The 23,204-nt window shown below is 33.8% G+C and overlaps 5 protein-coding genes and 2 non-coding genes across 7 annotated transcripts; 4 read left to right on the top strand and 3 right to left on the bottom strand.

Annotated features, from left to right (window-relative positions):
• Window positions 1–1,190: 1,190 nt before the first annotated feature.
• Window positions 1,191–1,286, bottom strand: LOC120144940. Its single transcript, XR_005518089.1, has one exon. It is a non-coding gene; the product is annotated as a small nucleolar RNA U36a (small nucleolar RNA).
• Window positions 1,287–1,312: 26 nt separating this feature from the next.
• On the bottom strand, window positions 1,313–1,459 carry LOC120144941. Its single transcript, XR_005518090.1, has one exon. It is a non-coding gene; the product is annotated as a small nucleolar RNA snoR134 (small nucleolar RNA).
• A 930-nt stretch (window positions 1,460–2,389) lies between these two features.
• On the top strand, window positions 2,390–3,547 carry LOC120144891 (50S ribosomal protein L18-like). Its single transcript, XM_039158855.1, has 2 exons — window positions 2,390–2,591; window positions 2,960–3,547. Exon 2 carries the CDS (start codon window positions 2,962–2,964, stop codon window positions 3,304–3,306), a length of 345 nt encoding a protein of 114 aa, XP_039014786.1. The 5' UTR covers window positions 2,390–2,591; window positions 2,960–2,961; the 3' UTR covers window positions 3,307–3,547.
• A 9,144-nt stretch (window positions 3,548–12,691) lies between these two features.
• Window positions 12,692–16,197, top strand: LOC120144889 (peroxisomal membrane protein 2-like). Its single transcript, XM_039158853.1, has 7 exons — window positions 12,692–13,180; window positions 13,708–13,848; window positions 13,937–14,050; window positions 14,138–14,311; window positions 15,060–15,175; window positions 15,617–15,689; window positions 15,845–16,197. The coding sequence occupies exons 1-7, from the start codon at window positions 12,782–12,784 to the stop codon at window positions 15,848–15,850; spliced, it is 1,023 nt and encodes a 340-aa protein (XP_039014784.1). The 5' UTR covers window positions 12,692–12,781; the 3' UTR covers window positions 15,851–16,197.
• A 386-nt stretch (window positions 16,198–16,583) lies between these two features.
• Window positions 16,584–18,290, top strand: LOC120144590 (bifunctional epoxide hydrolase 2-like). The gene is made up of 2 exons (XM_039158623.1): window positions 16,584–16,694; window positions 16,836–18,290. Exons 1-2 carry the CDS (start codon window positions 16,625–16,627, stop codon window positions 17,087–17,089), a joined length of 324 nt encoding a protein of 107 aa, XP_039014554.1. The 5' UTR covers window positions 16,584–16,624; the 3' UTR covers window positions 17,090–18,290.
• On the top strand, window positions 17,175–17,826 carry LOC120144751. The gene is made up of 3 exons (XM_039158736.1): window positions 17,175–17,180; window positions 17,383–17,606; window positions 17,703–17,826. Exons 1-3 carry the CDS (start codon window positions 17,175–17,177, stop codon window positions 17,824–17,826), a joined length of 354 nt encoding a protein of 117 aa, XP_039014667.1.
• A 1,105-nt stretch (window positions 18,291–19,395) lies between the features above and the next one.
• On the bottom strand, window positions 19,396–21,493 carry LOC120144510. Its single transcript, XM_039158551.1, has 4 exons — window positions 21,306–21,493; window positions 21,035–21,193; window positions 20,364–20,576; window positions 19,396–19,835 (listed from the first exon to the last, which is right to left on the bottom strand). Exons 2-4 carry the CDS (start codon window positions 21,134–21,136, stop codon window positions 19,494–19,496), a joined length of 657 nt encoding a protein of 218 aa, XP_039014482.1. The 5' UTR covers window positions 21,137–21,193; window positions 21,306–21,493; the 3' UTR covers window positions 19,396–19,493.
• Between the last annotated feature and the right edge of the window lie 1,711 nt (window positions 21,494–23,204).

Genomic DNA, 23,204 nt, shown 5'->3' with positions numbered 1-23,204 from the left:
AACGGTGGGTTGAATATGAGGCCTATAAAAATAAATAATAAATAATAATAATAGTAATAATAAATAAATAAATAATCTTTTTTTAAATCCGGACAAAAACTTGTGTCTACACAAAGGTCTTAAATTCGAATTCTTGTGTATGCAAAAAAATTCTCATTGGGAGACTCGCCTATCAAAACTAAGTGTGTGACTCGAATCGATCCAAATTAGTTAGAATTAAACCCTGTAAAAGGAGGACAATACAAAAAAAACTAGATTTTAATAATTATATGTTTAATTATAAGAACAAAAGTTGATAAAAATATACTCTAGTATATATTTTCTTTTGTTAGAAAATATAGGTATAAAAATTAAATACCTTACACAACTGAATTAAATATTAAACTTGACTCAACAATTAAGTGTGCCTCTACTTTTGAGCAGAGATGAAGATGGAGAGGGTAAGGATGGCAATCACTCTCCTAAAAGTTTTAAATTTTAATTTTTTATATTTTAAATATTTTTATTAAAAATTTATTTTTATCTCTAAAATTTTACAACTACATAAACTTATCAAATAAACATTTACATAGAATAATTTTTACATTACCGATAAAAACTTACTTACAATCTTATTAAATAACCATTTTTATAGAGTAAGTTTAAATTAAAATATGAAGTACTAATAAAGATTATATATTATTATATTTATCACATTAACAATTTTATTAATAATTAAAATTTTATGTTTACAATAAATTCTAATTAAATGTGTAAACTATTAGGTTGGTCACTTTCATTTAAATTTCATAATTTTTTTTCTCAATGAATTAAAAAATATTATTATTGGATCAGTTTTATTTTTATTTCAATAAGATATAAATATGTTCATTTTTATTTAATTTATCAACTTTTAAATGTTTGGTCATTTAACTGCTCCTATTGAAAAAATTAAATATAAATGAGCACATCATAATTAAATAAAAATGATCAAATATTAAATTAATATTTTTTATTTAATGATTAAAATAAAATACAATAAATAGTTGAATAAGTTTGAGTAATTTGCCCTTTTAATATTGTCTATAAAACTCTCGAATAATCTGTAAAAACTTTGAGTAATTTCATGAACACCTCAAGTAGGTTCACACTGTAAACAGGGTCTTGGGGAAATATACGTCTAAAAAAACCATGTTTGTTATTAAAGAGGGTGGCCCATATCAAGGAATTCAACCATTTTTATCACTTGTTTGCTTCATGAACTGCTCTAAGAAGCGCGGATAAAATAAAAAAAGTAATCATCGCCAACAAGTATAAAGCTAAAAAGATGGGGAAGTGTCGCCGCCTATTTGACACGGAAGAGCCGGTGGGGAAAGCAAAGCTACTCGGCAACACGTGAGACGGCATGACTTTAGCACCAACATTGGGGCTTTTTTCTTCACTTTTTGAGATTCAGATAAGCCCGGGAGAGTTCGTGCTGGTTAAACTTTTGACATACAAGACTTGGGCTTTCTATCAGATTGTATTAGCAAATGAACAATGGAAACTTTTGGAGGAAAAGGTGCTCTCGGAATCATTTATAGAGAGCTATTTTCTTATAAAACCCTAGATGATGAAAACCCTAGCTTAGTTTGGGCTGGGCACCTATCTGACGGTGTCAAGTTATTGTATGGACGTAACTTCTTCTGACCCGATTTAGTTAAAGTCATCCCATCAATTCGATATCAAAATAATTTAAGAAGGGGTGTTGAAACAAGTAATTCGATTAACCGACCGAATTAAATTATCTAAATTTTAATAATCGAATTTTCTCCACTAACCGTTAATTGAACTAAATTTTTAATTTAACCAAACCTATACAAGTTCAGTTAATTAATCAGTTAACCGAATTAACCTAAATTTATAAATAATATATAATATATATTAAATATTAAATACTTTTTGGTTTATTCTGTTAATTTAGTCGGTTAATTCGGTAAAAATTGAGTTCAAACACCCCTAAAGCTAAATAATATATATATAATATTATATATTTAATATTTTCGGTTAATTAACTAATTTCGAACTTCAAAATTTAAAGAAAAAAAAACCATTAATAGTTAACTGATCTAACCCAAAATTAACCAACCGATTAACCGATCGAAATTTCGGTTCGGTTGGTTAATTTGGTTTTAACCAAACAGTGAGCACTCCTAAATTCAAGAATATTTAAACTTTAAAATGATTAAAGTTTAGTTTAATATTTTATACATTATTGTTTAAAAGTAATGTTGTTCTCATAAAAACAAGTTTTTAGCAGGTTTGTTTTGGTAAATTGGGCTACTTTCTTATGGGTTTCAGGCCCATGAACAAGCTGATTGATGTAGGGATCGAATATGGCACCGTTTAGCTTCCCAAACAAGCTGATTGATTTGTTGCAGCCGTCTTCTTGTTAAAACATCATCGACGATTTCCGTCTCCTCTCCCTCTTCCGGGAAGAAAGAAGAAAGCAACTAGCGAGACGGCTACTTTGTTGGCGGTTGCAACTCGTAGAGCAGCTACTCTAGCTCGAACACCGGCTCCTTCTCAAGCCTCCTCTCTCATTACTCGCCGTGGTCTTCCCGGCGCTGCGGGTATTCTCTCCATTTACCTTTTCTTTACCGATTTATTTTTTTAACGTTTTACAAATTCTATATTTACCTTCGATAGATGTAAAGTTTGTGTGAATATTTTAATCTCACTTACCTTGGATCGTAGTTGAAACTGAAGGATCTTAGAAGTAAAGATCACGTTTTTCATCCAACATTTCTTGCAGTTGCTAGATGGTAGCTCTAAAGGATAGTTGTATTGCATCATGTATGAACTAAATGAACTAAGCTTTTGATTCACATTTGCAGTTGTGATGCTTTACAGTCAAATTTTGGTGGTATGTTGTGCTTAAACAATCATGATTCATGACTGTATTTTTGGAGTTTTATCTATGTTTTATTGTGTGGGACAGAGATGGTTATCCCTCCACCCGTTAGACCACCAAGAGTTGTAAAATTCCTAAAGCCCTATGTCCTGAAGATGCATTTCACAAACAAGTATGTTAGTGCCCAAGTTATTCATGCTCCGACTGCAACTGTGGCCTCAGCGGCAAGCTCACAGGAGAAGGCCCTCAGGACGAGCATGGAATCTACTCAGGACGTGGCCGCTGCTGCCAAGATTGGGAAGATACTCGGGGAACGTTTGCTGCTCAAAGAGATACCTGCTGTTTCTGTTTTCTTAAAGCGAGAACAGAAGTATCATGGAAAAATCAAGGCTGTCATTGATTCTCTCAGGGATGCAGGTATCAAATTGCTTTAGGGGAACAATTTTGAAACATCATCTAGTTTGCTAGACTGGTGCTTATTACCGGTTCATCTTTGTTCCGGAAATGATAAGTGAACTACATCCGAGGAAGAATGCATTTTCGGTTTATGCTTTGTGCTTTGTATGCTGTTCTGTTTCAGTTAGGTTGTGAAAGACCATCATCAAAACAAATAAGACTCTAATGCAGTAACACTTTGAACAGTTTTGTGTAACTTGTGTTGCCTAGAGGTTGGCCATTGTTTTCGAATGATAACTGTTCTAGATACAAGAATTATTGCGTTTTTTTATTTTGCTTTGTCTGCCATTCTGTTTTAGTTGGTTGAGAAAGATCACTGCTTTCACCAGACCAATTGCCCACGATGCAGCCAGCTTATATTGTAAGGCCTTTTGTGTTCTTGTCATTGTATTATTGACATTGTGATTGAACCAGAATCTAGGGCATTGACTCGAACTTTGCTTGGTCTAAAGCAAAGTATTGATTTTCCATTTAATAGCCTCTAATGTTTTCTGGTTCTTGTGATAGTATTATAAGTATGGTTTGGTTGATGGAAATATATTTGCGTAGGAAGAGTTATTGTAAAGCCTCGAATCAAAAGCATTAGGAAATTTTTGTACTTTGGTATAGTCTTTTGTAGTATAATGTTATAGATATTAGATCATATGTGATTCTAGACGCTGGTTGATATTGCATAGGAAAAAGGGTAAATTACAAATTTCATCACTAAAATTTACTCTCCTATTTTGCTCATTGAAATTACTCAGCCGTTAAATAGTTAGCAACGTTAAAACGGCACCGTTTTATAAAAAACAACATTTTCACTAAAAATACGTCGTTTTGCATCTATATAAAAGTTCAATTATAACGTCGTTAGTGAGAAAACGACTAAGTGATGAAAAAAAATCCAGTGTGTTAAGTTCAGTGAGTAAATTGAAAAGATTTAAAGTATAGTGTATAAAATAAGAGAGAGAGTAAAGTTAAATTACCAAATTTATAATTTACTCTAAGGAAAAAGATAACTTGGTATATGATACACAAACTAGCTTTATTATCAATAGGATTACCAAAATTTAATACAATCTCAGCAGTGTCATTTTCTATTTTCTTTATGTTAAGTTAGGGGAAATGAATTTGGAATTTATTTGTTATATAAATTTGTATGATGAATCTAAAATACAATCGATTAATATAAAGTTAAAAAATTATAAAGTGGTTGTAATAGAAAAATTTATTAAGAGTTTAACTTTTTAGTTAAAGTTGTGTAACATTTTAGATTAAAACCAAAAATATTATTTTTTTTCCATTAAAAGTGTTTTGATTTTTAAAGTTGTCTCAATCAAAATATCTTACTAGAAAAGTCAACAAATAACAATATTTATATTTCTTTTTTTTACTTTTATATGTATCACTTTTTTACATATATCAAAATAAATATGTCAACCACTTTTTAAGGATAATTCTGTCGTTTTCATTGATCAAATATATCTCTTAAAACTACATATATATATATATATATATATAGTCAATATAAGACAAATTATGGGACTAAAGAAGTATTTTCTTGTACGGATGGAGTAATTTTTTGTGAGAAAGAAACAATGCACAATATTTGAATTTTTAAGTTTCCAAATGGAAAATGCTACTTAAGTCATTTTAGATCGTCATAGGGTAAGTATGTTAGAAAAATTGATTACTATAAAACAAGACGTTAACATTGATTGAAAAATATTAAATAAAATAATCAATGAGAATGATAACTATGTCGTGATAATCCTTTGCCTTAGAAACAAATTTGTTCTGATGTGTGTAATCGCTACAATAGACGAACAACCCTCGAATTCATACACACAAAAAACTAGAGTAGACTTGGATGGTATTGTTCTTCTCTCAACTCAAACATCACTCAAAAGAGGAATAATGTTTCAAAGCAAATATTTACTTAAGGATGATATGAAATGAGTAAAGTTCCCATTATTTATAGAATAAATAGTGAAGGTAAAAATATCATTTCCAAAATACAATTTAAAGCTATTTAAAATAGAAATAAATAACATTTAAAAATATGTTACAATTGAATTGAGCATTAACAACATTCTCCCACTAATGTGAAAGAAATCTTTTGTAAATATATGAGAGCATTAAAGTTAAAACACGAGAAGAGTAATAGCGAGAGTAGTTGCTTAAGCATCAGTGAGCATATCTTGAACTAGTACATGGTGATGATGATTAATTCTTCTCTTAAATAAGTGAACGAATCTTGAACTTTCTAAGATTAGGGAGAACTCATAACACACAACTCACCCTTCATCCATTGAAGTCTGCGATGTGTCAATAAAACATAGATACAAATGTGTATATATATAACATTCTTTCCTTAGGATTTTAATAAGTGTACTTAAAAAACCCAACATTTTTCATAAAACAGACAATTTTCACATTCGTAGTTTTTAAAGTGGTCATGTATGAGTCACCTTATTCATCAATACTTTAGTTTAATTTTCCATTTAACTTGTTATGAAGGTGTTCTTTTACCATCCAAGTCTTAAATATTATTTATCAGGCATTAAGATCGTTCCTAAAAAGAGTTAGAGTTCAAGTATCGAATGACATATTTAGTCTAATAAGTATCAATACTGTCTCATGGGTACTAATACCCCTTAGAGTACTAATACCCAATATATATATCGATACTGAAAATAGACTTGAAGTTCTCTAGATACCAATATCATGTCTTTTGTATCGATACCCTATAGAGGTACTCATACCAAAAATAATTCGATGTTTTTAGGGTATCAATACCTATCTTTTTGATAGTGATACCTTATGAAGGTGTCGATACTAAAAATTAGTTCAAATTACTTAATATTGATATCCAACCAATGGTATTGATACTAGATGAAACATATAAATACCAATTAAACGGTATTGATACCGTATGAAAAGCTATCAATAATTAAAGTTTAAAATATCCATATTTTTACATTATATTCAAAGGGTATTGATAATATAAGAATAATATCGATATCAAAGTACAAATGTAGTCTCATAAAATTCGAGAAATCATTTTAACATTGCTCAAATTGACCATATGATTCCCGAATCAATACCTATAGTTATACCTTACGCATTATTTAACAACATTTAAAACAAATTTTAATATTAAATTCATAACATATGAGAAAATTTATGCAAATTGACGTATCATACAAAATGATGCACTTCTACCTATAACTTCCTACGTTTCTAGTTCATACGAATATGCTAAAAATAAAAATATTACATAAACTCAAAAATACAAAAAAGAAAACTTATTGATCTCGTCATAAGCATTTTTTACCTCTGACTCAGGATGATACTCCCATTTCTTTCACAAGATTAAAAGGCAATAAACGAAATTATAACACCTTTAGAGGTTGGAAGGTAGGTAAAATTAACACTTATAAACTTCAAGGTATATTCTTTCACACCAAAACGATCTAAAACCCTAAATATCCATCAACTCTAAAAACATAGAGATTCGCCTCTCATTATGAAGTTTAGGATATATAAGGAATGATTCTTACCTTAACAATATTTTTAATGACACCAGTAAATAAGATGTTTATCTTTCAATTTGGGTTAATTACACTATACGTTGAAAAGAAAATCGCAACGCGATTAAGAAAATCGCCTCTCTAAAAATATAGTATACGCGAGGACGTGTCGAAGACACGTATTACCACGACCACGACCACGACCACGACCACGACCACGACCCGAGACGAGACGGCGGCGGCGGCGGCGCGCGAGAGTCCCCCTTGTTCTCTTTCACTCAACAAGGAAATGGGAAATCCAAGCCTTAAATACACTTCCCAATAGTGTTTCCAATACTATGTGGGATTGAGCATTACTCAACACTTCAAAGAAAATATAGCAATTTTTGTAGTATTTTCCCACTTAATCCATATCTAAAAATATTAAAACATTTTATCATGAGAATTAAAAGAGTTGTAGATATCTACATTTCAATTCAAACTTATACATATAGTTTTAATATGATAAAATGTTTTAATATTTTTAAATATGGATTAAGCGGGAAACATGCTACAAAAATTGCTATATTTTCTTTGAAGTGTTGAGTAATGCTCAATCCCACATAGTATTGGAAACACTATTGGGAAGTGTATTTAAGGTTTGGATTTCCCATTTTCTTGTTGAGTGAAAGAGAACAAGGGGGACTCTCGCGCGCCGCCGCTGCCGCCGTCTCGTCTCGGGTCGGGTCGGGTCGTGGTCGTGGTCGTGGTAATACGTGTCTTCGACACGTCCGCGCGGATACTATCTTTTTAGAGAAAATTCTTAAGAAAGAAACAAATGCAACAGCTTTTGAATTGGAATCGCGTTGCGATTTTCTTAATCGCGTTGCGATTCTTGGAATCGCGTTGCGGTTTTCTTAATCGCGTTGCGATTATTGGAAGATCGCGTTGCGATTCTTGGAATCGCGTTGCGATTTTCTTAATCGCGTTGCGATTCTTGGAAGATCGCGTTGCGATTCTTGGAAGATCGCGTTGCGATTTTATGAATCGCATTGCGATTCTTGGAAGATCGCGTTGCGATCTTCTTTTCAACGTTGCGCTTTTCTAAATCGCGTTGCGGTTTTGATATCGCGTTGCGATTTTGTTGATCATTTTGGCAAATCAAAAAAAAGTTGATTAAAATCGTATATTATAAGACATTTTCGGTCACTGACGCTTTTTTCTCAATTTTAAAATGAAGCAGCTATGGATGAGCATGGAATGTGAACCCGACGAGTTTTGACTCGACCTGATTCAATTGGGTCGGTTTTTCTCGACCCGATTCAATTGAGTCGGTTTTTTAAAAAAAAAATCGGGTTCAGATTTAATTTTTTAGATAATACCATCTAGCAAGTTGGGGATCATAGTTGGGCTGGATAAAATCATAAAAAGGCTCAACTTTTTTGGATTTTCGGATAATATGAAATCAAAATTTTACCAATTCGTATCCAATCGAATTTTTTCTTAGATATCCGATCCGAGTTATCCAAAAATTAAAGAACATATGGGATATCTGAAGATCATTTTTTTTTGTCGAATAATCACTACCCTAAATTTTATTTTAAAAAACGAAAAAGTTTTCTAAAATTTTCTTTTGAAAAGAAAATTTTGGTCCTAATCTCATCTTTCTTTACACTTCCTCGTCGTTCACTATCTCAGCGTAAGCCTCGTGTTTCTCTTCTGACTCGAGCCCTCTTTTTCCTTCCAAGTTTCTTGTTGAAAATTAGGTAACTTTTAAAACCCTAACTTAACTACTCTATGCTTCTGTCGCACTCTGTTATATTTCATTTTTAGTCTTCGATCATGTTCCTTGTTACTCCTATCTCTCTATTACATCGTTGAGAATAAGAACTTTTCAAAGTTCGTTTCTAACACCCTGGGGCGTGAGACTGGTTGGGGGTGGGGCGTGCTGGGGTGGCTGGGGTTAAGGGGTGGGGGACTGAGGCTATTGGGTTAGATAAAATCCTAAACATGCTCAATTATTTTTTTGGGATTTTCGAATAATTCAAAATCGAAATTTTACCAACTCGTATCCAATCCGATTTTTTCTTGGATATTCAATCCGAATTATCCAAAAATTAAAGAACGGATCGGATATATGAACTTTTAGATCGGATCAATGGATCAATTGAGAAGATCGATCCGATCAGATTTTTTTTGCACACCCCACTCTATAGTCAAAGAATCATTTGTATACTCTACCCTAAATTATATTTTAAAAAAATGTTTTCTAAAATTTCCTTTTGAAAATTTCGGACCTTATCTCATCTCTTTTCACTATTTCTCGTCGTTCACTATCTTAGCATAAGTCTCGTCTTTCTCTTCTGACCAGAGCTCTCTTTTGGCTTCCAATTTTCTTGTAGAAAATTAGGTAACTTTTGAAACCCTAAACTTAACTACTTTATGCTTCTGCCGCACTCTGCTATATTTCGTTTTCAGTCTTCAATCCTGCTACTTGTTACTCCTTTCTCTATTACATTGTTGAGAAGGAGAATTTTTCAAAATTTGTTTGTAACACCTTGAAAAATTCCCAATTTAAAACCCTATAATTTAGGGAATTTTTGTCTTAAATGCATAAATTAATGTTAGTGACTAAATTGCAAAATTGAGAAATTGGGAGTCTTTTTCGTAAATCCTCATTAATTTGATGACCTACTTGATAATTAGCCCAGTTTTCTTTTGATATCAACTCTAACTAGGGGTGGCAATTGCATTACCCAATCCATCCACATTTGCGGGTATGATTTTGGGGAATCTCTATTATTTGTTTCAAAAAATTTTTTTTATCTACATACCTATCTCTTACGGATCTCTGTGGGTTTCAATTAATCCTCAACCTAAAAAAATAAAAAATAAAAATATTTTTGAAATCAATACAATACCTAAAACTTGTAAGATATATCAGATTGTCTCAAATTAGTCTTGATCTATAATATGAAAGTTTCAAACATCAATATTCATCTAACACCCAATGTATATGTACAATCTTAATCTTTTTCAATCTTAACAAATCAATGTATATTAAAAGAAAAAAGATCTAAACTTCAATTTTAGTTCATTTGAAATGTAATAGTGACAATACATAATCTCACAATCTTATTATATATAATTTTTATTAAAATATATATTAAGAGTATATAGGTAAATGCTTACAAATATATTGTTAAAAATTTGTAAAATATCAGGGATTCCTATGGATATTTTTTGAGAATCCCTACGGTTATTCACACCGGTACGATTCGGTCATTCCCACGCTTCGAAAATAACAATCCCCGTCCCTATACCCATTTGAGCTTCGGGGATAAAACTTCCTCATCTCCTATCTCTATGAGTGAAGATTTCGATTATTCTTCATCCATTCGTTTCGATTCCTCACAATTTTCGATTTTTCCCCAACCTGATTTCCACCCTTAACTCTAACTCTCAGTTTTAAACTATGTGACACCCCTCTCCTCGATTTTTTTCTTATTTTTTCCAAAGCTCTTTTCCTTTTCAAATCCCTGCCGTTTCAGTATTTCAGTCAGCGCCTGGTCGTGTAGGTAAGGTCATCGATTGTTGTTCTTGTCTCCCGACATCTCCACATTGGTTGTCGTTGACGTTAAACGACAGTGGTTCGTGAAACTCGTAGCCTCATTTCGGCTGATAATGGCCTTACGCGGCCAGAGTTCGCAAGGTGGAAGGGTTATCATGCCCGGGTCTCACCAGGAAAGCTTTCACCAGTCGTATTAGACCCTAATCGAGTTTGTTTTGGTTCATCCACCGCCGGTTAGTAGCTTGAGTCTTGGTGGTCGACCAGCTGTGAGAGAAATGGCTCTGACGAGTTTAATCCTATTTTGGCTTACCTTTAAAAACAATTAGACCTTCGTTATTCGACCCCCGTTCGAACCAAGAATTTATTTTAGACTTTTATTAACTGATACCTTTAGTTGGGTAGTTATGTTGTATGATAGTCTAATATACGGCTAAGGAAAGACGCTACCGAAAATATTAATATTTTTTAATATTTCCGGTAAAATGCTACTTAAAATATATTTTTTCCTACCAGAAATGTTAATTTCGCTACCTATTTTCCGGTAGAAAAAAATAACATTTTAGATAGCACTGAATATTAACATTTCCGATAGAAAAAAATAATGTTTTAAGTAGCGTTTTATCAGAAATATTAAAAAATATTAACATTTCTGATAACGTCTTTTCTTAACCGTATATTAGGTTACATTTCACATCCCTTATTTGAAAATGTGTTATTTGGTCAATATAATTTTGCAGGGGCTGAGGGGTGGGGGACATGGGCTGTTCGGTAGGATAAAATTATAAAAAGGCTCAATTTATTTTTTGGATTTTCGAATAATCTGAAATTAAAATTTTACCAATTCGTATTCATTTAGATTTTTTTCTTAGATATCTGATCTTAATTATCCAAAAATTAAAAAATAGATAGGATATCCAAATTTTTGGATCAGATCAAAAGATCAGATTTTTTTTGCACACCCTACTCTATAGTAGAAGAATCTTTGTATAATCAACCTTAAATTTTATTTAAAAAAATAAAAAGGTTTTCTAAAGTTTTCTTTTGAAAATTTCGGGCCTAATTTCATTTCTCTTTACGTTTCCTTACCGCTCACTATCTTAGCGTAAGCCTCGTGTTTCTCTTCTAACCCAAGCCCTCTTTTGGCTTCTAAGTTTCCTGCAGAAAATTAGGTAACTTTTGAAATCCTAAACTTAACTACTCTCTACTTCTGTCGCACTCTGCTATATTTCATTTTCTGTCTTCGATCCTGCTGCTTGTTACTCCTCTCTCTATTATGTTGTTGAGAAGGAGAACTTTTAAAGTTCGTTTGTAATACCTTGGGGAGAGAGGCTGGTTGGGGGTGGGGGCGTTGGGCCGACGAGTGGACAAAATCATAAAAAGGCTCAATTTTGTGTAGATTTTCGGATAATCCGAAATTAAAATTTTTCTGATCAATATCCGATCCGATTTTTTTCTTAGATATCCGATTTGATTTATTAAGAAATTAAAGAACAGATTAGATATATATAATACCAGGGGAAATTACACATTTAATCACTCAATTATTTATGTGGCTTCATTTTGGTCACCCAACTATTTTTTTTCCAAAATCATTATTGAACTTATCTTTTATTTCATTTTGGTCATATATATATATATATATATATATATATATATATATATATATATATATATATATATATTATGAATCCTAACCCAATTTTAAAAATTTCTCCCTCTCTCATTATCAACCGCTCAATTCTTTCTCACAACCTTATTAGCCGCTCCTCCTATTTTGCTTTAGAGATATTAACGAAATGCAATAAAAAAAATTAAAATTATATGAATTTTAAGATATTGGAAGATTTATATATTTACATCCGAATAAATATGTATTAAGTAATATTTTGAATACGTCAAAAATATTTTGTATGTGCTGCACTCGTGTTGCCTTCAGTATTTCTGTTTCCTGAAGAGAGAGAGATGGCCATATGTTTTTCAATTTTCCGGGAAAGAATTGAGCGATTAATGATGCGAGAGGGAAAAATTTTAAAACTGGGTTAGGATTAGAGATAAAAATAAAAATAATTGAGTGATTAAAATGAAATAAAAAAAATATTTTCAATGATGATTTTAAAAAATTATAGCTGTGTAATAAAATAGAATTGCATAAACAATTGATCGATTAAATGTGTAATTTTTTTCAAATATATTTTTAACGAAATTAATAATTTAAGACAAATAAGATAATCATTAAAATTTTAAGCGTCCCTTTAATTTTATTTAGGGACAATACTACACTTAAGACAAAAGAAAAAGAAGAAGCTTGAAGCGTGTAACCGAAAAGATCGAACTTTGTGGAACTCAACTAATTTCGAAAATTCTCCTGCTCACGTAACCTCCCAATCCATGGCCGCTGTGAACAGTATCGCCGGCCATAAACCTTCATCAATTTTCAAACCCATCATCGGATTCCAAAAGTTCCCCGATTTCTCTCCAGTTCTTCTCTCAACTTCTCTCTGTTACAAAACCAACTCAAACCCATTAAAGCTCAGGAACAATAACAGAAGAACTTGGGTCATCGAATCAGTGGCAGAGGACGAAGAATTGGCTTCACCCAAGACTAACCATTCCGATGAAGCTACGAAACCTTTCCTCCCACATGGGTCCAAAATTTTGAAGGAGTTGAGAGGTGGCGATGATGATGTCAAGAAGATGAGCAGTAGAGCGATCAATGCCTCTATTGTTCTTGGATTCGGTACACTTGCTGTATCTAAGTTGCTCACAATTGATCACGATTACTGGCATGTAAGTTATTTCCTAGGTTTACGTTTCTCCCCCTTTGAAGTTTTAGTTTTGGTTTTACTTAAGAGTTGAATAAAGGTCCGTTTCAAAAGAGTTTCTTTCTCTTGGTTTGCTCTTGTTTGGAGAAGGGTATTTACGATCGATAGTAATTATCCTTAGTTTCAATTTAGATGTTTATGACTTTCTAAACTAACAATGAAAGCTGAAGCTTTGGTTGGAAAAAAGGGTCTTCATTTATAATTTATCTAACTTAATTTTTGCTTTCCTGAAGAAAATGTAGTGATAAATTTGAGGTTTTATGTAGTTTAGGTTTCAAAAGCCAAGTGAATTGGACGTGATTTGTTGAACTTTTCTTCCCTATATAAGAATTTAGCATGTAACATAATCGTTTATTTAAATGGAAGCTGGAATCATCATAATAAAATGAAGTGAAAATTTAAGTGCTAGAATCCAGAGATTGTTTTTCTGCTAGTTATTGTGTGTGTTTTTTTTAACTCAGCATTTATTTTATTATTATCAATGATTACCAGGGATGGACACTTTATGAGGTACTCCGATATGTTCCAGAGCATAATTGGATTGCATACGAACAAGCTCTTAAAGCCAATCCAGTGATAGCGAAAATGGCAATAAGTGGGATAGTCTATTCAATTGGCGATTGGATTGCACAGGTATCCCTACCACCCCTTATATCTCAATTAATCCTCTAAACTTAACCATGTATTTCATTCAGCTCATGTTTGTGTAAACCATGTGTAGTGTTATGAAGGAAAGCCTCTTTTTGACTTTGATCTGACACGCATGTTCAGATCCGGCCTTGTTGGATTTACTCTCCATGGATCCCTTTCGCATTATTATTACCAATTCTGTGAGGTAATTGTTCTGGTTCATAGTTTATACACTTTCCTGCGTCGATTGGTGTTTCCATGGAGCACTGAAATCAGTCACCTTGAGTTCCAGGATCTGTTTCCTTTCGATGACTGGTGGGTGGTTCCAGCGAAAGTTATCTTTGACCAAACAGTTTGGGCTTCAATCTGGAACAGTATCTACTTTGTGGTGTTGGGATTCTTGCGTTTTGAATCCTCTGATAATATCTATAAAGAACTGAAGGCAACATTCTGGCCTATGCTGACTGTAAGAAGCTTTTCTTTTGTTTCTCTCCATGCAAGTTTTGGGTGTGCTATGCATTGCAAATGTAGGATGTAGTTTACACGAGTTTTGTTAGACGGAAATTCTATTTCATGCCTTCTTTGTTAAGAGCAGGATTTCTCATATATCTTCTTCCCCTGTGGCCTGTGGGGTATATATTTTAAGTATCGTCAATTTGAAATGCAGAAACAAGTCTTGTAGACTCCTTTATGGTTTTATTAAAAAGTTTCTGATTCAATCCTTAAAGTTTCTGATTCAATCCTTAAAGTTTCCTACCTCTTCTCCATGATGTATTGTAGGGTTCGAGTTTTCTTCAACAGCTGGACCTTAAAACCTGCTTAGACAAAATGCTGTACGGAGAAAGAGAAACCTCTTCTTAACAAATTGTACATTTGAAATTAGTACTAAAACTGTCTTTAAGTAAGCTCTAAAATCAGTCACCTGTGAAACCATGCCTATGATGTGAACTGTTTTGATTGATTTCTGTTGCTTGTGTAGTGAATGGAGAAATTGTGTGTTTCTCTTTGATAATTTGGGTGGCTTTTAGGTGGTAATGAAAATAAATTATGCTGTAAACAACCTGAGTTATTCTTCCAAATTTACCTTAGGTTACCTTATTAGGAATATTTGGAAACTTGAGTATTGATTTCTATGTAGCTTCTGTGCTCAGTTTTGGCAAGTACATCTCAAGCTAAACATTATTTATTGCTGATAAATCACACAATACTTTCAGGCAGGTTGGAAACTTTGGCCATTTGCTCATTTGATTACCTATGGTGTGATACCTGTTGAGCAAAGGCTTCTTTGGGTTGATTGTGTGGAGCTTATCTGGGTAACGATATTGTCAACGTAAGTATCTGCGTCTTCTTGTCTAATATTTGAAGAAATTGTAACTGTTTTGCCGGCATGTTCATAGCATACTGTTTAGTTGCTACAATGATATAATCGGTTTATCCGGTGTTATTGTGGCTTTTTCACTCTATTTCCTGTAGTCCTTCCGTCTTCTGCATTCTTAACATTCAAATTGTCAAACCAGGATTATATGCTATCCAGGCCTCTAAATTTTAATCCCTGGATAATTGTTGGGCAGTTTCTCTCTTGTTGATCTCTCTTTCGACAAATCTGTATACATGATAATTTTGCATATTAGCTTGTCATATGACGTGACACGGTTCCTTTGTAATATCACGTGCAACGGAAATTTCTGGTTTCCTGTTTCGTTCAATATTTGTTATATTTGTGTTGATTGAATTTTCTTTCTAACACGGGCTGATTGTTTTCTTCTTGAAGTTATTGTAACGAGAAATCAGAAGCACATACAACTGAAAATGCAGACTCTAGTTCATCGAGCAATCCTCCCAAGGTACAAGACCTGCATTAGAAGATTGTCGTGCATCCTTATCCTTAGCACTCTCCAATGGATTTTTCATTTTAAATTAATGTGATTTATGGTAATGAAGTTCATGTTTAGGCATCCATTTCCTTGCCATGATGCACTAATGTTATTTTCGTCATCAGGGATAAACGAAACCTCGATTGTGGCTCGATTGCAAAGAGGGATGAGAAGCATCATTTTGACAACTAAGAGGATTACTCATGATGAAAGAGTAATCTAAAGCTCCCTACCAAGGAATTTTCACCGATTTACAACATTTTTTTTATACCTCCCTATCATACATAATAGACATCTAAAAGGATTACTTATGGTGACGAGGCTTAGCTAAGATATACTGTAAATTGTATAAAGGGTAGTTTAGTAACATGGACCTACGAAGATTCTACCCTTTCCCTTCTATTTACTAAATGTAATGTACAATCAACAATGTACATGTTAATTTGGCATTAAAGTTGAGGTAATCATTGGATCATTACCTGTATTGGTCGGCTGCTTTGAGTACTAATCAGATCTATTTGAGATACGCCATGCAGAAAAATAAGTACATTGCTGAGTTGACATCTAATTATGCTAGGCGATTGTTTTTTTATATTATAGATTTAATCTATGTCACATGATATGGGGGCGCGTGGCAGCCAACAGTTGGCACACTCTTGTCAAAATTGAGGGGTTTGCATCAACATTTGTATTACAATTTAATTTCAGTTGAATTTCCTGCACTTCGACCAAACAACAATAAATTATTCGCGTTTGAGATCAATTTTAGACTTGAAATATAGTAAAATATTAAACCACAACCGACCATATCCTTTTTATTAAAAGCCTCGGGATACAGATACTTTGAAAGGCTTTGATACCAGTTCCATTGACCTCTCACTCCACTCGATACACCTCTCTAAACAATGGAAAAGATTGAGCACAGCTACGAACAAGCTAAAGGACTAAAGCTTCATGTGGACCAGATTGGAACTGGTTAGAAATTACTCACACAACTCATCTCAATCGCATCATTTCACTTGCTTTTTATATTCATACTGTTCAACTTGTTTATTCTTCCTAATTAATCCTACTTGATGTAACTTGTTTCTAACGACGATGGGGGGTTGTGGTCAGGTCCTAAGGTGGTGGTATTCATGTATGGATTCCCTGAAATTTGGTATTCATGGCGGCACCAGATGGTTGCAGTTGCTAATGCCGGCTACCGAGCTATTTCTTTTGATTTTAGGGGCTATGGACTCGCAGAGCATCCACCAGAACCAGAGAGGGCAACTTTTAATGACTTTGTTGATGATGTGACTGCCCTTTTCGATTCTTTAGGCATCAGTAACGTACCGTTTTTATCGAATTTGATATGTTACAGGACTTGATCCCGGCATAAATATTCATCTTTTTCAACAGTTGAAACAGGCACATCTTGTTTCCAAGGATTTCGGGGCTTTCGTAGCCTCCATGATGGGCGTACTCCACCCTGAAAGAGTGTCTACCATCATTTTACTGGGCGTTCCTTTCCTGCTACCAGGCCTCTCTCCACTCCAAACTCAACTTCCTCTCATTCCATCAGACTTCTATATGCTAAGATGGCTGATGAGTGAGTACTACAAATTAAGCTCGACTTTGTCATGTCCATCATGTTGTGTGCTGTAAATCCCCTTCCCTGCAGATACCGGGGAGAGCTGAAGCCGATTTTGGCCGCTTCGACTCAAAGACAGTAGTGCGCAAGATTTATATTATGTTCTCCGGAAGTGAATCCCCAGTTGCAGCTTCTGATAATCAAGAGATCATGGATTTGGTCGACTCATCTACTCTTCTGCCACCACGGCTGAGCGAGGAAGATATTGCAGAGTATGGATCTTTATACGATAAAAGCGGATTCCGTACCGCACTGCAAGTTCCATACAAGAACCATGAAACTATAGTCAAACCAATCTTTTGTCATATAATTTATTGTATTTTGCCCAAATATATGGTCTTTACTTGTAGGACCATGATGCAGTCCTGTGGGCTGGATGATGGGAAAATCAGTGCTCCAGGACTTTTGATCATGGGAGAGAGAGACTATCTCATGAAATTCCCAGGTCTGGAAGACTACATTAAGACTGGCTAAGTCAAGGAGTTTGTGCCCAATTTGGAGGTTACATTTTCTTCGGAAGGCACCCATTTCATCCAAGAACAGCTTCCTGAGGAGGTGAATCAACTCATCATCTCCTTCCTCGACAAACACAGTGAATAAAGGAACAACTCCATGAGCTATAAAATGCATGGTTGAAGCTTACGTTTGCAATGAGAATAGAAGAGGTAATTGTCAAATCTGAGTGTATTTGAAGAATCACTGCAGTTCCAGTCTAACATTAGTATAAACAATCCGAAACTTAATAGATGGTTCAACCCATCTCATAATAGCAAATACTTCATTGCAAGTGTTATCCAAGTGCATATTTGTTCCAGAAAAGTAGGCAAGCAATACCTTTTGATTACTGTATTAGTTTACAATTAGAGTTCATTTGCCGGGAATCTGGAGCCTAAGGGCTCAATCATGTATAGGAAAAGGTATATCATACCTAGGGACGGAACCATTTGTCAACTTTTTTTCAATGTAGTTGGTCATCCACTTATTCCAACATTTTAGTTTTGGTCATCTCACTATTTTCTTCCACTTATTCCAGCATTTTAGTTTTAGTCATCTGATTATTTTCTTTTTAAAATTATATCTAATGTCAAGTTCATACTTAAAAAATGATATCTAATGTCAAGTTCATATTTTAACACTAGCCATTAGATTTGACCATTGACTTAACAGAAATAGTAATGTGGCATGATATAATAACAGGTTTTGCTCAACTTGTCTGATGCACAATGTAATAGAATGTGACCATGTCTATCCTTGCACATTATTTGGAAAGTCCTTAACAAACACAATCGATGAAACAAGATCTATATATGATCGTCATTCATTAAACATCGAATGGAGGTTATGAAGTTGAAACGGATACATCATTGTACCATAGACTAAGCAGAGCACAATTAAGCATAAATGAGAATCTATAGCGCCAATGGAGATTTTGGTTGTTCAAATTCTAAGAATGGCAATAACAGAGGAGACAAATCAAGGGGCTAATTCCATTAGTTTGAACATTTGATTCTTGAGGTGCCTGTCTTATATTTGCATTCCACCCAACAAGAACATCCCATAGTACCCCAGAAGGCTAAGAAAGCATTCCCATTAACCGTGTTTATTGTTTCTATCGTCCTTGGATCTTTTAGCAATGGCTCTCCGAGACAAGTGGGAGAAAGGCTAAAGGTTGGTGGGAAACTCTCATCTATCAACTTAACATGAACGAGCTCAAAGAACTAAGATTGCATTAGTCAAAGCTTCACAACGAGCTCCGTATCAAGAGGAAGGAGAAGATCACAGCCACTTCTTCAGTGCTTGCTCCAACGGATCCTGCTCAGTGCAGTCCATTAACTACTACCGATGGGAATGAAGATGACCCTGCTGCCTTTCATCCTGGCCAGCAGTTCTTAACAACAAAAAGCTTTCTCGAATAATAACAAGTCCACCTCGGATAGTTGCCAACCAAGTTTCCATTCATATGTTTGATGCACCCTTCACTTTCAGGACACCGTCGAAAAGTTTTCTTGTAACGCAAACAGAAAAGGAATATATGGGTAACAGTGATGTATTGCCTAGAAGATAAAACGCTTATATTTTTAAATCAGTTCAAAGGTGTTCAAAACCAGATAAGAGATCCAATCAGCAGATTTTATTTCGTACTAAGATAAAAATGTTACAAGCAACGTGAAGGCATTATACAAAGAATGTATGACAATGGAAGAGCACAAGTTTCCAGTTCCACAATAAGAGCACCCAAGGATGCACCCAATGACAAACAGCTGTAGAAAGTTCTCACCAGAGAAGTGAGCTGCACTAAAGACGGCAGCGCTAATCACAACTGCTTGCTTCCAATCCATAGTTGACACAAGAGATGCCAACATGAAGCCTCTGTAAACCACTTCTTCGAGGATCGGAGTGATGATGCAGTATACGATAATACAAGCAACTTTTGAAATGTCACTTCTTAGAAGCATTTCCTTCAGTACAGGGTTATTTACATCCTAAATTTTAAATTAAAAAAGGATACGTAAGTTACTGTTTTATTTTTTAAAAACACATCTTAGAGAGAATGTAAAGTACAGCAAAATGGATTAGAAAGATTCAAGGGTGATGATGGAATATAAAAGCAAAGAAGACATTGTAAAACCATCTTATCATGATGAGGTAACTTCACCTAAAACTCAACACCTTTGATACGAACCTCAAGGGCAACGATGTGCATTGAGACTTAAAACTTTTCCAGGTGGTCTTGTTACAAGGTCCAAAGCAAAGCAATTGAAGATGAAGTTACAAGCTTTCGTGCATGGAATTCGTATCAATCTTGGAAGTTAGACCTAGTAGTGCTAATGGTTCAACTTATGCTTTTCTTCGGGGCAGAGGATTAATCAGTTAACTTGATGTGGCCAGCATATTCAATGAGCAAATCAAGTTATTATGATCACAGCATACTCTAATCATAACATTTGATGTTGAGTGATAAAAACTGTGATAAAAAGGATACTAAAAGCAATGAAGATGAAGAAACTAACCTTTACCCCATATAATACGTCAATAATGATCGATGTAAGGAAAACTATCAAAATGAGTATTCCAAAACCCAGTGCTGATGCCAATAGCCAGTTCCTTTCTACCAAGTTAAATTCGAAAATATCCACAAGCCTTTTCTCTGGCCTAACGGTGCTATTTAGGAGAAAGAGATTAGCAAGCAGTTCCAAAACATCAATTACAAGCAATGATAGTGCCTGCAGAAAACATAGAAACAATATAGAGAATCAACTTAAAGAGTAGGGGTATGCATATTTTGATTTTAACCAAATTCACCGAACGGACCGAATTAATTCAGTTAATTGGTCAGTGGCCGAAATAATTTCGGTTGAGGGTCGATTAAAGATTTTTGAACACCAGTTTTAAAGGGATGTGCATTGTATTATTGCAGAATGCTATAAGCCAGCAGGTAAGATACCTAGCACAAATAATTTTCTGCTCACTTTTTTAAAGGCACAATTAAGGCTAGAAAATGCAAGTTTAAGTGGAACTTAAATAACAGTTCGCTGTTGGAATAGCGGTAATGGTGCCGTCAAAACTGTAATTGCATGACTGTGACACCCGTGATGACCGCATTAGCATCCACTATGTGAGCAAAGCAAATTAAATCCCTGCTGAGAACCCAACAGGTTGATGCAAGATATAAATAAAAAACCTGAGTCTGGGGATCAAGAACAGGTTGATGCAAGATATAAGCAACAATAGAAAGGCCACCAAAACCCACAGGAATGTGCAAATTGAACATATAAAGAGCCATGGTGCTCCATAAACTCCCCGTCTTCCATGGGATGTCTGATTTCAACACAGAAAATCCCTGTTCATCCCCATAATACAAAACCCATTTCCACAATTGATCAGAAACTATAAAACTCAGTTAATTTTAGTATATCAAAAACAGATATTTAAGGGGGGAAAAAGGTACTTACTTGAGTGGACTTATCTGTATCTTTGTTGTGGGTGCTGCAGTGACACTTGAGGAGAGTAGACTTAATTTGGTGCTGAAAAAGAAGCAACCATGGAAAGGATTGGTAGATACGGCGACTGGTTTGCTAAAACGACAGCCGAATGTAGGATTGAGATTAACCACAGGGCAGGTCAGAATCATTATTGGTTCTCCCGATAAAGCTCTCTTTTAACTCACTGCTTTCCCCCCCTCAATTCTGTGGCTTATATTGAATTCTTCAATTTTCATAGCGGATGATTATATCATATCAACCAAATTATAAACTTATACAATTTACATATACCAAAAAGAATGGGTAAACTACTATATAGTCACCCAACTATTTTTGTAGTTCCAAATTGATCACTCAATTATTTTCTTTTTAAAATTATATCTAATGTTATGTTTTGATGTCATTTTCATCAACCATCGTTGAAAATTAATATAATTGTTGATGTGATAATTATTTATTTTTATATTGATAACGTGATATTATTTTATGAAGACATATAAATATCATTGTTAACTCTTTAATAATAAGTGATCAAATAAAAATCAAAACTTAACATTAGGATGATACATAAAAAATAAACATAAAGAAATTAGTTGAATGACTAAATACATAATTTATCTTATTTTTTTAAGGATACGAAGTAAGAATGAGCACGAGATCCTAACCCAACGGGTTTCTATTCAACTCGATCAGTTAATTTTTTCAAAAATTTTGGGCATGGGTCATGTTCAAGCTTAGGGTCTCTGTTTTGAAAATCGGACCGGATCGGTCGGTTCAATCGGGAACCGTTGCTTAGTCCGGTTCAATCTAAACCGGTTGAACCGCTATTAGTGAACCGGCCAGAACTGCTGAACCGTTCGAACCGGACCGGCTGAAAACCGGAAAAAACAGGGATTTTTGTTTTTTTTAAAAACAAATTAAACCAAACAACGTATTTTGTTAAACGAGCCAAGTCGAACTCGAGTATCTCGACTCGAACTTGAAAACTTTAAAAGTAAGCTCAACTCAACTCAAACTCACAAGCTAAAAATTATCAAGTTCAACTTAAACTCGAAATATAATATTGAAACTTAAACTCAAAAAGGCTTAAACTCAAAAAAAAAAAAATTAGAAGCTCGATTGAAGCCTAAAATTCGAGCTTGATTGAAGTGAAAGAATAGTTCGCTCTATGCTCACCAAAAGGCTCTATGATTTTGAATGCCAAATTATCTCTATTATTTATAGAAGCTAGTTGTGATGCGCTTCTATATTTCTTAGCAATGTGATATTGTTTTGTTCTCATATTTTTACTCTTTAGATTTTTGGGATGCTCTTCTATGTTTCTTAGCCATGTGGGATTGTTTTTAAAAAAAAATTAAATCAAACAATATCATTTTGTTATGATTTTTTTAACCCCAAATTTATTTTTTAATTATATTTATATAATTATATTTATTATTTAATATGTTTTACATTAAATATTATGTTGTAGTTAATTTGAATCATTTTGTTTCACTTGATTTTATGGTTTTTAACTTATATATGTTATGACTTGCTTTAAATATGACTTGTGATATAAAAAATTATTTTTTATTAAATATTTTTGGTATTTTTATTTAATTTTTTAAATAATTATGACGTCGTCCGGTTCTTTCGACCGATCGAACCGATTCGATCGGTTGAACTAATGAACCGGTAACATGACCGGTTCGCTAACCGATAACATGACCGGTTCGCTAACCGATCCGATTCTGAAAATCATGCTTAGGGTGAAAAATACCCGACAGACCTATCCAAAAAGATGTAATTTTACTTTATATATATATTTCAAAATAATTATAATAATATATATCTCATATATTGTTTTCTATTAAATATCTATTTTTCTTG

The sequence above is a fragment of the Hibiscus syriacus genome, unplaced genomic scaffold, assembly GCF_006381635.1.
Source record: "Hibiscus syriacus cultivar Baekdansim isolate YM2019G1 unplaced genomic scaffold, ASM638163v2 tig00110890_pilon, whole genome shotgun sequence".
NCBI lineage: Eukaryota > Viridiplantae > Streptophyta > Magnoliopsida > Malvales > Malvaceae > Hibiscus > Hibiscus syriacus.
The sequence above is the reverse complement of the archived record's forward strand: the minus strand, read 5'-3'. Positions and strand labels throughout refer to the sequence as shown.